The 16659-nt window shown below is 38.7% G+C and overlaps 1 protein-coding gene across 1 annotated transcript in view; it reads left to right on the plus strand.

Annotated features, from left to right (window-relative positions):
* LOC126234600 (protein MCM10 homolog) overlaps positions 1-16659 on the plus strand; it is a 110132-nt gene that overhangs the window by 70583 nt on the left and 22890 nt on the right. Inside the window, exons 11-14 of the mRNA XM_049943319.1 lie at positions 976-1100; positions 3253-3547; positions 7328-7399; positions 13699-13795. Coding sequence (XP_049799276.1) covers positions 976-1100; positions 3253-3547; positions 7328-7399; positions 13699-13795 — 589 coding nt within the window. The remainder of the gene's footprint in view (positions 1-975; positions 1101-3252; positions 3548-7327; positions 7400-13698; positions 13796-16659) is intronic.

Consider the following 16659-nt stretch of genomic DNA (forward strand, 5'->3'; position numbering starts at 1 on the left):
CATTTAACATGAAAGGTAAAAAGTTCTGATGATATCCATGTGACATGTGTTACTTAAGAATGTAAACATGAAAGGTAATAAGTTCTGATGACGTCCATGTGACGTGTTGGTTGAAAAGACTGTGCTGAATCAATTGCTGATAGCTGTCTGTGGATGCCTGAATGCTGTAATTGTTTGGCATTGAGGAGAATATGTATAATATAACAATGAAGATATGTATTGTTGTGTTAGTCAGAGAAATTTCTGAACTATAGGTGTATGCTCGATCGGCACTCTACAATTGGTGTGTCTGTAATTTTGACATGGAATTTGAAATCTGATTACAGAATCTTCAACAAAGTTATGGAAATTTAGTTTGGTCTGCTAAAAATGTCATAAAAAAGACAAGTGTATGAATCCAAGTTGTTTTTCACTCTGCCCAACTGTAATGAAACTTTTTGAAATTGAGAAAAATTAATTCACAGATGTTACTCCTCCCAGTCTGCACACATGTCGAGAAATAACCATTACAATAAAATTAATGAAATTTATGTTCATGTTTTGATATACCATTACCAGTTTTTCATCCACACTATCTGCAAATGTGATAGAAAAGAAAAATATAGTGGTATAGGGATCCATTAGATTTTTGGCATATAGCAGATATTCAGTTTCTTCAACTGGTCTTTCGGCCATCTTCTGAGTGAGCTATGGGACTGAAGCTATAGCACTCTGTTTCATTATTGTAAACTTGAGATCCACTCTTGTGTTTCAGATAACAAATGTGAATGCTATAGTTTCTGTCTTTCAGCTCCCTCAGAAGTTGGCTGAAATATCAGTTGAAGAAATGGAGTCTCTGTGGCTGCACACATGGTATCTAGTGGATCAGTCAATACACCACAAAAATATAAAGCTGCACACAGTGACACAAAGCTGACCACCCCACATTATTGTCTGGCAGACATGTAATTTTGTGTTATTTTATTCCTCTGACAGGTAGTTAGCAATGCCTCAGTTTTGGAGAATCACATCAGTGTTAATAAGAAGTCAGTGTCATCAGTTATCAACCCGAGCACTTGCAAAACTGGGTCTGAATCCATATCACCAGATATAACCCAAAGGTCAGTCACATAGGAGTGAGGTATTCTTTTATGAATAAATTAATTGTAGCAGTTTAAATGTAATGCAATTGTTGTCTCCCAGTAAACTTACTGTTAAGTATCTGTTGTTAAATTATTATTCAAGCACAATAAACAATGGTTTACTGTGTGTGAGCATGACTTTTGCAGCTGTCATCATTTTTATGGATAGGTGCGTGCATTGTCTTGTTGTATTGATAGTGTTTTGGGCGTTGTAGCATGTAGGCATCGCCAGTGGTATATTTACTACTGGGCCATTGTGCATTTTATATAGCATTATTTCATCCTATTCACAATGAGCTTGTCAAAAACTTCATTGAACTCTAATGACAGTATTGTGAAAAATTGCAGCTCACCATATAGAGGAGATGTTGAGTCATGAACAGACACATGACAAAAGGACTGCCATACATGCTGACCATTTTCTAAAGTAGTCAATACACACACGTTCACACAAGCACAACTCACAGACATGACCACTGTCTCAGGTCACTGAAGCCAGATTGTGAGCAACTGCATCTAATGGGAGAAACTGTTTAGGAGGTGGGAGTAAAGAGGAGACTGGGGCAGGGAGAGGGAAGGATAGCAGGGTAGGGGGAGGGGGGAGAAGGTAAAGTGCTGCTTGTGAAAGCATGTAGGGACATGGTTGGGTGGGGGGGGGGGGGGCAAAAGCTCAACATGTATGGAAGTATTTGTTGGCTCTGGCTCTGTTTCCATCTTAACATCTCCTATATGGTGAGCAGCAGTCTTTTGTTTTCATAATATTGTCGTTATTTCATCTTGGATTTTTCATTCAACTCCATTTTGACTTATTGGCAAGATAGGAACAGAGCGACTGACGTCCTTCAACAATAGCAGTTTTGTTTTAATTCCTGTTGGCAGTTACTGACAAATGAGAGGTAAGCTAGTACAGTAACATAGTCCTGCTTCTGTGCGTTACCTGGTGGTGGCTGAGATAGCAAATGCGTTGTGTGCCTTCAGCCACTATATTTACTGCTAGTGGGCTCTCTCTAAAGTGCTGTTGGTCCATAGACACCTGTCGGCTGTGGTCTTGCGCATCATTATTTTTCAACCTCCCACTCCAGGTGGAAAGAAAAGTTGCACTGACGATGGATGGTGCAGCTATAGGGATGTATGTTCTCACCAGTTGCAGCAAGCATCTTTAAGGAAACTCACAAAGAATCAGTGCTCGCACCTGCATTATTGTGTCTCAAATGGTGCCATAGTATTCTGGCCAGATAGTGAAGAGGAACAACAAAAGGATCTGAAGCTGCCCCTCGTATTAACAGATTATGAAACATCCATCCAATGAGCCTCATAGTCCACAAGGGGAAGTAAAGTCTATGACATAATTTAAATGGCTAATGTGGGTTGTGCATTAAATTGAGCATGGTTGGAGATAGAGTATTGCCTGCCGAAAATACCTTGGAGAACCACAACTGTTCTCCTCTACACATACACTATGAATCATAATTTTTGCAACAAAACACCTTATTTGTCTACTGTAGAATAGTGTATTGGCCCTTTGTTCAATTTGGCTTCATCTTACTCATTTAGATTATATGTCAGCCTCACATTGCTAACAGAAGTCAGACCTAGAGACAATTATGATAATAGCTGCACCATAAATGAATCATCTTAAAGATATTGGACTGATGATCATGATTGTTCTTCTCTTACAAAGCTCTGTTTTACACTTGCATTGCCTGTTACATCCCACACAAGCTTACTGCAGCTGCTACTTCAAAATAAAAAATTCTATCACTGTCTAAGCCAGCTTCTTTGCCTCTGCAGAAGGAACAATCCATAAGAAAGTGAATAAATAAAGGCAACAGAAAATCACGATTGAGCAGGGTGGTACACTTCAAACGTCTGTCCAGCTGTCCAAATTTAGGTTTTTCCATTATTTCCTTAAATTGCTCCAGTCAAATGCTGGGATGATTCCTTTGAAACGGGAACAGCCAATTTCCTTCTTGTACTGCCCTAAGTTACAAAATGTAAATATTATGTAGAGTAATATAAATAAACTGAAACTGTTTATCAGATGTTACATTATTTCCCTGATATTTCAATTGTATTTTATTTTTATAATGGTGTAGACAGCAGCTTACAGATTTTTTATTTATTTTTCAAGACTGTCAACAACTTCTTCTGACAACAAGAGAGACTTGACACAAGAGAATACTCCATCATTTGTTATGAGGCAAAAGACAAGACGTGAAGGTGAAGACAAAGAAAAAAATAAACCTTCACATAAGCCTGAGTCTTCTGCGGTACATAAAGATGATGTAAATGTCGCAGGAAAACAAAGCATGGGGCAGAAGACTACAACTGCCAGTAAGAAAACTGCTTATTATTTAGAAGTGGAGGAAGAACAAAATTCCAGAGTCTCTCTGGACCGTCTTGCAAATTCAGCTGACATGCAAAAGGTTTGTTGGTGACAAAGAATAGTTAAGTGCCTAGCAAAAATATTGACAACAATATATGTTCAACAGCAATAGTACAGATACTGGTGAACTATGGACAGCTGATGTTTTGATGAAACACTGCAGCAACACCACATTGAGTCTCCCTCCCTCCCTCCCTCCCTCCCTCCCTCCCTCCCTCCCTCCCTCCCCCTGACAATGGTCGTGAAACTGACAACAACAAATACTTGTTCCAAAATACAATCTATTCAGTATTTACTCTTTTAAACTAAATTATTTAAGTGGAATTTCAGCTCATTGCATAAAAATATTCATCAGGAACCAAAGTAGAAACTATTTGTCAGATGAACATAAATATTTCCAGGGCAGATGTGGACTTTGACCATAATCTGATGGTTATGAACTGCAAATTAAAATTGAAGAAATGGCAGAAATGTAGGTAATTATGAGATGAACCTGGATAGGTTGAATGAACCAGAGGTTTTTACATGTTTCAAAGGGAGCATTAGGCAACAATGGATTGAAACAGGGGGACAGAATAGAATAGATATTGAATGGGTAGTTTTGAGCGATAAAATATTGAAAGCAGCAGACCAGTCCTTGAATAGTAAGTGAAATACTGAATGTAACTGACAAATAGAGAAAATATAAAAGTTGAGCAAATGAAGCAGGTAAAAGGAAATGAAGATGTCTAAAACATGAAATGGATGAAAGGAGCAAAATGGTAGAACAGGAATGGCTAGATCAGAAATGAAAAATTGTGTAGGTAGGCATGACTATGGGAAAGATAGATGTTACCTGTAGGAAAATTAGAGGGACCTTTGGAGAACAGAGAAACAGCTGTATGAATATCAAGAGCTCAAATGGCATGCCAGTACTAAACAAAGAAAGGAAAGCCAAAAGAGGGAAGGAATATATAGAAGGGCTATACAAAGGAAAGAAACTTGAAGACAGTACAGGGTTAGCTGAATGATTCATTGGATTTCAAAGCACTATTTATTGACAATTATGACATACAAAGAAGGGTGATACATGGAAAGATAGATGCACTCACCAAGTTTTAAAAGCCCACCTTGTGGCATGCGAGCACACTAGGTGGCAGGCTTGTGATGGCACTCTAAAAGATGATGACAGTGGAGGAGAAGAGTTTTTGTGTGTTAGAATATGCAAAGTGTTCATCTGTTACGAGTGTTGAGCATGCATTTATATGCAAATACAGAAAAGCTGCACTGGGATTCCAGAGCATTTTGCATTGGTTTCGCCAGTTTTGTACGGGTTGTCTTTGTAAAGGGAAAAATCATGAGACTATAACTTGTCTCAGAGAAAATCAAGAAGGGCATGAGACAGAGCTTTGTGCAAAGCCTGCAAAAATGAACTGTTCTTGTGAGCTGTGTACTGAGCAATCTGCAGAAAACAGTGTGTAATGTTTTGTGGCAGCTTTTGCATTTCAAACGCTACCGTGTGCAACTGTTACAACAGCTGATTCCAGAAGATTATGCCCACCAACTGGAGGTTTGTACTCATGTGCAGCAAGATGGAAGATTATTATTATTATTATTATTATTATTATTATTATTATTATTATTGTGACCACTTTGTGGAGGCATTGATTTTCAGTCAAGTGGCAATTTGCCATTTGTTGGGAAACATGAACCATCACAATGTGATTGTGTGAGGTACTGAATTGCTGCAGGTTCATGTGGAGTTGGAAACGGATTCACCAAAAGTGAATGTTTTCTGTGCTATATCCAAGACAAAGGTGTATGACCTCTTTTTCTTCATCAGGCAGACAGTGACAGGTTCTGACTGCTGACTCTTTGACTTCCATTTTTCAACAGGACATATCTCCAACTCACTGGAGCACAATTGTCTGTGCCTTTTTCAACAGAGAACTGCCACATCACTGGATAGGGGATGATGGTGTGTGTGGCATTCTGCTGCTGTTGCTGTGCCCCCCGCCCCCGCCCTCTGCCACCCAAACCTCCATCTCATGCCATGTGATTTCTTCCTGTAGGGTTATGTTAAGGACAAATTTTATGTCCCCCTAGTGCCAACAATGCTGCATGTACCCCTAGTGCCAACAATGCTGCAAGAACTGCAGGAACACTTCACTGCTGTAGTGACGGACATTGAAGGAAATATGCTAGTAAACATATGGATGGAAATGGATTACTGTTTGCTGAGTGGCCAAGGGTGAACATATTGAACATTTGCAGAATGTTCCAGAAACTTTGGTGAGGGTATTTACTTTTTTATGTATCACCTGTCTTTGTACATTGTATACTTGTAAATAAAGACTGCTTTGAACCCTGACGAATAATTTAGGCCAACCCTATATCATGGAAATGAAAATAGAAGCAGATATAAAGGGAACTATGGTACTTAGTGCAGAAAGATCTAAGTCAAAATGAAGCATGCGGAGATGATGATAGTCCTTCAAAATTACTGAGATTTCTGGGTGTATTAAACATGACTAAACTATTCCACCTGGTATTAATGATATCTGGAACACATAAAATACCCTCAAATATTGAAAAGAATGTAGTTAATAATTCCAAAGATGACGGGTACTGACAGATGAGAGTATTGCTGCACCATTAGCTTAATAATACATTGTTACAACTTACTTACTAACACAAATTATCTGTAGAAGAATAGAAAGCCTGATAGAAGCTGATCATGTGCAATATGACTGTGGGTTCAGAAGAAATGTAAGAACGCGCAAGGCAATACTGAAAATACTACTTATCTTGGAAGATAGATTGAAATATTGTCATCCTACAGTTATAGCAATTGGAGTTTTGAAGAAAGTTTTTGAAAATGTTGACTGAAATAATGAAATAAACGTTTTAAAATTCTTAAGGTAGTTGTGTTAAAATACAGGGAGGGAAAGGGCTTCTGAAACTTGTACAGAAACCAGATTGCAGTTAAAAGAGTTGAACGAGATGAAAAGGAGGCAGTAGTTTGGGAGGAAGTGAGACAGGGTTGTATCCTATCATGTTAGTTAGTGACTTCATGTTGCATGGATCGTTTGCACAATAATTTGTAATGATATGGACCAAAGAGAAATTTGTAAAAGAAATTAAAGTTCAGGAAAAAAAAAATCTATAAGGTTTGTCGATGACATAGTAATTCTATTCTGTTGGAGATAGCAAAGGAGTTGGAAGTTTGTTGAACCGAATGGATAGTGTCTTGAAAAGAAATTATCAAACAAAGTAGAACATGGGTAATGGATTGTAATCAAATGTAATATGGCGATGCTCTGAAAATGATATTTAGAAATGCGATTCTAAAAGTAATAGAAAAACCTTGCTATGTGGATAGCAAAATTAAATATAATGGCTGAAGTTAAAGAGGACATGAAATGCAGACTGGCAACAGCAAGAAAAACATTTCAGAGAAACATAAATATTTTAGAATCTAATGGAAATTTGGGAGATTAAGAAGTCTTTTCTGAAAGTATTTGTGTGGAAGTAAAATGTGGGCAATAAGTAGTACAGACAAGAAGGTAATAGAAACTTTTGAAATGTGATGCTACTGAAGTATCCTGAAGATGAAGTGGGTAGAATGAATTTCTAATGAAGAGGTTCTAAACCAAATCATAGAGAAAAGAAATTAATGGCTTAACTTGACTATTTTGATCTTAATTATTACAATTCTTTTAACACTTTGTAGAGCAGTGACAATAGATATCTTTGTGGATTAAGAATAAGTATCATAACCTCCACTGTGCAGTTATGTAAATAAATGTTTCTTTAACTACATCTTATTGTTACATTTCAGGCATGTATAGGTGTCAACTCAGCAGGCTCTTTGTCAAAACCAGTTCTTCACCCAAGAAAGCAACAGGCTCGAGTAAGTGACCATTTCTGTATCAAAATTATAAAATTTTTCTGTTTTGTATTCAAGTGTTATATATTTAAAATTTCATAAATTCTACTCTTTTAGTCCGATATGTTGTTGAAAAGGGTCACTGTAAAATTTTCTATAACCATATATTTTTTATCTTGTACTGGATTAATCTGTAGACTGTAAGCAAATGAACAAGTAAAAAATAGTAATCCAACATAAAAACTGAAATAAGTTTTCTTATATGACTTGATAAAGGTAACCTTCAAGTTTATTGAATTCTTTTATACTTTTTAATCAATGAGACATGGACTCAATCCTTCCACAAATAGCTGGAAAAATTTGTGATAGTTGGAACACATGTGATGCATTGATACTTTGGAACTTCCCGTGTTTTTTGTTATGATTCTTGTAATCGCATATTTGAAATAGGAATTAGGTTTGAAAGGCTGTTTGTAGTTTTATCTTCTTTTAGAAAGATCCAGAGGCTTAAATGTTCATCATACTAGAAAAAGTATTTGAGTATTGTGTCATCTAAAAATTAAGGTACCAGTACTACCAGTCACCTACATGTCTCTGATTAGACAATTACGAAACGATTTATCCCATATCAGATTATTATTTTCCTTGTGTTGGTATATTTTATGATTAGTTTTAGTTAAGTTGATGAAACTGTTTGACAAATGGGTTCTACTCCTGCCAAAGAGTACTCACCCACATTGTAATATAAGATCTCGTTGGTTTTGGCATCATCAGCGCAATGTATGTTGCACATAAGGCACAAAGCGGGTTCCTACCATCATGTCATCTCTAAATGTGAAATTGACACATTGCATTGTGTGCTACATAGTGTTACATTGTTTTACCTTTGTGGGATGATATTGGAAGAGTTTCTTCATCTTAGAAGATACTAGTAAAGTGTAAATTATGTACCTTTTTTGTGCAATATCAAAATTTGTAATGTGTCCTGAATTTGGATCTTGAAAATATAATATTTCATCCACCTCATTTTCATCAAAATCACTATTTGGATTAAAAAATTACATATCGGGTACCCCCTTGCGTTTTTCAATATTCATGGACATAAACATTAGGCTTTATCACCATCAATTTGCAACCACAACCAGATTTTTTGCTTCCACATTCATTGGCTTCACCAACTCACAACCAGATTGTCACCTTCCAACCTAACCTAGATCTCGGGTTGCGCTACAGATCAGTCTGTCATCACACCCAAGATTTCGGAGGGGGGGATTTTAATACACAACTTCAGCCCCAGTTTGATGTGTGTAATAAATAAACGTAACTTTTTTAAATTTAATCCAGTCTGATCACTCTAGCAAAAACTTGCTTATCATGCAAATAAAGTGAGCCCACTCTTTTGGAGCTTTGAGTTTATTGATGTGTATTTTGTGCTCTCATTTGTCTCATGTTTAGTGCTTGTTCGAATGGAGGCTATTTGACCTCTGAAATACGCTCATGTGTGATTTGTTCTCTCATTTGTTTCATGGGTGGTGATCATTTGAATGGGGGACTGTGTTATGTCTGGAATATTTTTCCTAAGAAAATGTCAGCATCAGTAAGTCATACAATAGAGCTGCACGCCCTCTTGAAATAGAACAGCTGTGGCTCCCCTTACTTTCAGCTTTCACAGTTATAATATATCAAGGGTATGTTGGCAGATGTTATAAGACCAAATCAGTCATTCATTCAGACTGTTGTCTTGCAACTACCAAAAAGGCTGTTACCCCTCTTTCAGAACCATATGTTAGTCAGACCTCTGCATCATAGATACCCTTTGTTGTGCTTACACCTATGGTACTGCTGTCTATATCATTGTGGGCGCTAAGCCTCTCCACTTCAGCAAAGTCCATGATTCTTGGGGAGGGATTGAAAGGGGAGAGGGGGTTGATTTAGCAACACCAAGCTCTATACAGATTCCTGTTTTCTGCCAATATTTTTCTTCCGTTGCCTTAATCGGCTTCATTTTAAGTGGGATTCAGTTTACTCTCACCCTCATTTCTTTCCTATTGACTAAAAATTACAATACCTGCCTTTCAGAACGGAATTCAATGCACAACTCACAGACTTTGGCACACCCACACTGAAGTTGGACACTGACTGAAGTTTTTGACAATGGCAGTTCTGATGTCAAATGGTAACAAGGCAGCAGTAGCAACCAGTGTTTGCATCATTTGCTGTAATGAAAAAAATAAGCCAGTAAATTTTGGAGACATCATGATTATACAAAACAGGTGTATTTGCTCATTTGAGAAGCAAAAAGTTTTTTATCTTAAACGATTTTTATTTTGTGGTCAAATAAAATCTTTGACATATACAGGGTTATTACAAATGATTGAAGCGATTTCACAGCTCTACAATAACTTTATTATTTGAGATATTTTCACAATGCTTTGCACACACATACAAAAACTCAAAAAGTTTTTTTAGGCATTCACAAATGTTTGATATGTGCCCCTTTAGTGATTCGGCAGACATCAAGCCGATAATCAATCGCATGGGGCTAAGTCGGGAGAGTGTGGAGGCCATGACATGAATTGCTGATCATGATCTCCACCACGACCGATCCACTGGTTTTCCAATCTCCTGTTTAAGAAATGCCATACATCATGAGTGCGGTGGAGCACCATCATGTTGAAAGATGAAGTCGGCACTGCCGGTCTCCCGTTGTGGCATGAGCCAATTTTCCAGCATGTCCAGATACACGTGTCCTGTAACGTTTTTTTCGCAGAAGAAAAAGGGGCCGTAAACTTTAAACCGTGAGATTGCACAAAACACGTTAACTTTTGGTGAATTGCGTATTTGCTGCACGAATGCGTGAGGATTCTCTGCCGCCCAGATTCGCACATTGTGTCTGTTCACTTCACCATTAAGAAAAAATGTTGCTTCATCACTGAAAACAAGTTTCGCACTGAACGCATCCTCTTCCATGAGCTGTTGAAACCGCGCCGAAAATTCAAAGCGTTTGACTTTGTCATTGGGTGTCAGGGCTTGTAGCAATTGTAAACGGTAAGGCTTCTGCTTTAGCCTTTTCCGTAAGATTTTCCAAACCGTCAGTTGTGGCACGTTTAGCTCCCTGCTTGTTTTATTCGTCGACTTCCGCGGGCTACGAGTGAAACTTGCCCGCACGCGTTCAACCGTTTCTTCGCTCACTGCAGGCCGACCTGTTGATTTCCCCTTACAGAGGCATCCAGAAGCTTTAAACTGCGCATACCGTCGCCGAATGGAGTTAGCAGTTGGTGGATCTTTGTTGAACTTCATCCTGAAGTGTCGTTGCACTGTTATGACTGACTGATGTGAGTGCATTTCAAGCACGACATACACTTTCTCGGCTCCTGTCCCCATTTTGTCTCACTGCGCTCTCGAGCGCTCTGGCGGCAGAAACCTGAGGTGCAGCTTCAGCCGAATAAAACTTTATGAGTTTTTCTACGTATCTGTAGTGTGTCGTGACCATATGTCAATGAATGGAGCTACAGTGAATTTATGAAATTGCTTCAATCATTTGTAATAGCCCTGTATTTGAGATGTGTAAGATCCTGAAAAGAAGGTTGTATACATGGAAGAACCCTGGAGATATTAAAATGTTTCAGATAGATTATATAATGGTAAGACAGAGATTTAGGAACCAGATTTTAAATTGTAAGACATTTCCAGGGGCAGATGTGGACTCTGACCACAATCTATTGGTTATGAACTGTAGATTAAAACTGAAGAAACTACAAAAAGGTGGTAATTTAAGGAGATGGGACCTGGATAAACTGACTAAACCAGAGGTCGTACAGAGTTTCAGGGAGAGCATAAGGGAACAATTGACAAGAATGGGGGAGAGAAATACAGTACAAGAATAATGGGTAGCTTTGAGGGATGAAGTAGTGAAGGCAGCAGAGGATCATTTGGGTATAAAGACGAGGGCTAGTAGAAATCCTTGGGTAACAGAAGAAATATTGAATTTAATTGATGAAAGGAGAAAATATAAAAATGCAGTGAATGAAGCAGACAAAAAAGAATACAAACGTCTCAAAAATGAGATCGACAGGAAGTGCAAAATGGCTAAGCAGGGATGGCTAGAGGACAAATGTGTGGATATAGAGGCTTATCTCACTAGGGGTAAGATAGATACTGCCTACAGGAAAATTAAACAGACCTTTGGAGAAAAGAGAGCCACTTGTATGAATATCAAGGGCTCAGATGGAAACCCAGTTCTAAGCAAAGAAGGGAAAGCAGAAAGGTGGAAGGAGTATATAGAGGGTCTATACAAGGGCGATGTACTTGAGGACAATATTATGGAAAAGGAAGAGGACGTAGATGAAGATGAAATGGGAGATCCGATACTGTGTGAAGAGTTTGACAGAGCACTGAAAGACCTGAGTCGAAACAAGGGTCTGGGAGTAGACAACATTCCATTAGAACTACTGACAGCCTTGGGAGAGCCAGTCCTGACAAAACTCTACCATCTGGTGAGCAAGATGTATGAGAAAGGCGAAATACCCTCAGACTTCAAGAAGAATATAATAATTCCAATCCCAAAGAAAGCAGGTGTTGACAGATGTGAAAATTACCGAACTATCAGTTTAATAAGTCACGGCTGCAAAATACTAACGCGAATTCTTTACAGACGAATGGAAAAAGTAGTAGAAACCAACTTCGGGGAAGATCAGTTTGGATTCCATAGAAATATTGGAACATGTGAGGCAATACTGACCCTACGACTTACCTTAGAAGCTAGATTAAGGAAAGGCAAACCTACATTTCTAGCATTTGTAGACTTAGAGAAAGCTTTTGACAATGTTGACTGGAATACTCTCTTTCAAATTCTGAAGGTGGCAGGGGTAAAATACAGGGAGCGAAAAGCTATTTACAATTTGTACAGAAACCAGATGGCAGTTACAAGAGTCGAGGGGCATGAATGGCAAGCAGCGGTTGGGAAGGGAGTGAGACAGGGTTGTAGCCTCTCCCCAATGTTATTCAATGTCTATATTGAGCAAGCAGTGAAGGAAACAAAAGAAAAATTTGGAGTAGGTATTAAATTCCATGGAGAAGAAATAAAAACTTTGAGGTTCGCCGATGACATTGTAATTCTGTCAGAGACAGCAAAGGACTTGGAAGAGCAGTTGAACGGAAGGGATAGTGTCTTGAAGAGAGGATATAAGATGAACATCAAGAAAAGCAAAATGAGAATAATGGAATGTAGTCCAATTAAGTCGGGTGATGCTGAGAGAATTAGATTAGGAAATGAGACACTTAAAGTAGTAAAGGAGTTTTGCTATTTGGGGAGCAAAATAACTGATGATGGTCGAAGTAGAGAGGATATAAAATGTAGACTGGCAATGGCAAGGCAAGCATTTCTGAAGAAGAGAAATTTGTTAACATCGAGTATAGATTTAAGTGTCAGGAAGTCGTTTCTGAAAGTATTTGTATGGAGTGAAGCCATGTATGGAAGTGAAACATGGACGATAAATAGTTTGGACAAGAAGAGAATAGAAGCTTTGGGAAATGTGGTGCTACAGAAGAATGCTGAAGATTAGATGGATAGATCACGTAACTAATGAGGAAGTATTGAATAGGATTGGGGAGAAGTGAAGTTTGTGGCACAACTTGACTAGAAGAAGGGCTCGGTTGGTAGGACATGTTCTGACGCATCAAGGGATTACCAATTTAGTATTGGAGGGCAGCGTGGAGGGTAAAAATCGTAGAGGGAGACCAAGAGATGAATACACCAAGCAGATTCAGAAGGATGTAGGTTGCAGTAGGTACTGGGAGATGAAGCAGCTTGTACAGGATAGAGTAGCATGGAGATCTGCATCAAACCAGTCTCAGGACTGAAGACCACAACAACAACAACAACAACAAGATCCTGAGGTCCCTTTTGCACAATGTTCAGTTAACAATCATAGTTTGCTGCATGCTTCTCTAGAATAATTTCTTTCTTAACTTTAGCTGTATTGATTGCCTCAGAAGATTATGCCATACATGATATAGAAGTTCAGTTTTACCAGAGGCACATTTTATAGTGGAACTGGAATTCATGGTCACAGCTAGCTGTGTTTATCTAGTTATTATGTATTGTAATTGAACTATTCTTTTCATACTGTAAATTGTCAAGTCACTTACACTGTACAATTACAAAAGGAATACAATATACCGGTCTTAGTGGCATTACTAATATTAATGAGCTGTGTAATGTGAAACTGCTACTTGTTAAATACCTTTCTTTACCTTGCAATAGAAAAAAAGTTGTTTACAAACATGAATAACACTTTCTCCTCCTTTTTTTAAAAAAAAAGGCAAAGGCAGCCCAGATAATTAAGAAAGTTGGACCACTACCTAAAGACAACAGCAAATCAGTGGCTGCTGTCAAACGGAAATTGGAAGATCAGTCTGGTAAGAGCTTCATCCAGTCTTAGAATTTTATTGTACTATTAATAACGAGAAAATCAGAAGATGGAGTTGCTGGTCATCATTTACCTTCAGGAGGTGAAATGTAGGTACTTCTGATAAATACATTTAAACGTACATACACTGTTCTGGCTTTCGGTACTAATAGTTCCTTTTCCAGATAGGGGGAAGAGAGAGATTGGGAAATGTTTAAAGGGAGGGCAAGTCACTCAGACCCCAGGATGAGGTGGACCAACTTGTTGTGAGGATTAAGTGAGACAAAGATCAGTCATTATTTTCTAGTTGCAGCTGCTATTTTGATTTAAACTGATTTGCTTCTGTTCAGTTTTGATATTGTTCTTATCAAGTAAAATGAAAGAGAGTATACCCACAGTGTAGATGTTAATCACAATTGAATGTACGAAAAGGTATGTGGATAACATGGGCCAATGAAAAAATTATTATTTTAAGTTTCTTTTTGATAGTTAACAGCTTAATCTTATAATTTTTTGTACACTGAACCTATATCTCATTATATTTTATTTTTTTCCTACCATATGCAGTTTTTTCACAATAAACTATTAGCAAAACACACATAATTAGAATGAAAAGTAATTTAATTTCTCAAAATGAATGAAGGTTTTATTGAAGTATAAAAACATCACCTTATATAGGAATTATATGCTTATATTTTCGTACTCTCTTCCCCATAAAGTGTCTAATATACCTTTTTCACAGATGAATTGCTTGTTGGTATGCCTTGGGGAGTGACCAGTGGTATGCTTGCTATTCCAACGGCCCTGAACTGTTTTTCCATTACTTTGTTGTCACTCACCTCGTTCTTCAGTAATATCGCCCAAATTTTCAGGGGGAAAAATAAAAGTAACTGTTCAGAAACAGAATCACGAGCCTCATTAAAAAGCATAACTTTTTGAACTTCACCAGTATGTTGGCTACAATGGAAATACACTACTGGCCATTAAAATTGCTACACAAGAAGAAATGCAGATGATAAACGGGTATTCATTGGACAAATATATTATACTAGAACTGACATGCGATTACATTTTCACGCAATTTGGGTGCATAGATCCAGAGAAATCAGTACCCAGATCAACCAGCTCTGGCCATAATAACGGCCTTGATATGCCTGGGCATTGAGTCAAACAGAGCTTGGATGGCGTGTACAGGTACAGCTGCCCATGCAGCTTAAACACGACACCACAGTTCATCAAGAGTAGTGACGGGTGTATTGTGACAAGCCAGTTGCTCGGCCACCATTGACCAGACATTTTCTATTGTTGAGAGATCTGGAGAATGTGCTGGCCATGGCAGCAGTCAAACATTTTCTGTATCCAGAAAGGCCCATACAGGACCTGCAATATGCGGTCGTAACATTGTCGTGCTGAAATGTAGGGTTTCGCAGGGATCAAGTGAAGGGTAGAGCCACGGGTCGTAACACATCTGAAATGTAACGTCCACTGTTCAAAGTGCCGTCAATGCGAACAAGAGGTGACCGAGACGTGTAACCAGTGGCACTCCATATCATCATACCGGGTGATACGCCAGTATGGTGATGACGAATACATTCTTGCAATGCGCGTTCACCGCGATGTCGCCAAACAAGGATGCGACCATCATGATGCTATAAACAGGACCTGGATTCATCCAAAAAAATGACGTTTTGCCATTCGTGCACCCAGGTTCGTTGTTGAGTACACCATCGCAGGCGCTCCTGTCTGTGATGCAGCGTCAAGAGTAACCGCAGCCATGGTCTCCTAGCCGATAGTCCATGCTGCTGCAAACGTCGTCGAACTGTTCGTGCAGGTGGTTATTGTCTTGCAAATGTCCCCATCTGTTGACTCAGGGATCGAGACATGGCTGCATGATCCGTTACAGCCATGCGGATAAGATGCCTGTCATCTCGACTGCTAGTGATACGAGGCTGTTGGGATCCAGCATGGGGTTCGGTATTACCCTCCTGACCCCACCGATTCCATATTCTGCTAACAGTCATTGGATCTCAACAAACATGAGCTGCAATGTCGCGATACGATACACTGTAATCGCGATAGGCTACAATCCGACCTTTATCAAAGCTGGAAACGTGATGGTACGCATTTCTCCTCCTTACACGAGGCATCACGACAACGTTTCACCAGGCAACGCCGGTCAACAACTGTTTGTGTATGAGAAATGGGTTGGAAACTTTCCTCATGTCAGCACGATGTAGGTGTCACCACCGGCGCCAAGCTTGTGTGAATGCTCTGAGAAGCTGATCATTTGCATATCACAGCATCTTCTCCCTGTTGGTTAAATTTCGCATCTGTAGCGCGTCATCTTCGTGGTGTAGCAATTTTAACGGCAAGTAGTGTATAATGTGGGTTCTTTCTGTTGCTCAAGAACATGATGATAACCACCTCAAATGATGAGTGTCCCTCCTACTCACATTTTTTATTCAAAGTTAGGATCAAATCGAATTATTTGAATATCAGGTCCAAAAAAGCTACCCTCTTTAAATTTTGCTTCTGATAGACATGTAAACACCTTGCAGAAATATTGGATATATTCTCCATTTTGGGGACAGACTTTCACAGACAATTTTGTCAGACCCAGTTTAATGTGCAGAGGAGGTAACAGAATTTTTTTCAGATCCAGGAAATTTCTAGCACAAAGAGAGCAGCTGAAGAGCTTGTCATAGTATGTACTTGCATGTCTGGATGAACAGACATTAATGATGGGCGTTCTGAAATTAATTCGAATTAAATTCTCAAACTGCGAATATCTTGGCAACACACGTTGGGTATAGATATGCTACCCATTAGTGACACATGAACATTTATGCTGGACCAGGACTCAGTCTTGGATTT

The sequence above is a fragment of the Schistocerca nitens genome, chromosome 2 (assembly GCF_023898315.1).
Source record: "Schistocerca nitens isolate TAMUIC-IGC-003100 chromosome 2, iqSchNite1.1, whole genome shotgun sequence".
In the NCBI taxonomy this organism is placed as follows: Eukaryota; Metazoa; Arthropoda; class Insecta; order Orthoptera; family Acrididae; genus Schistocerca; species Schistocerca nitens.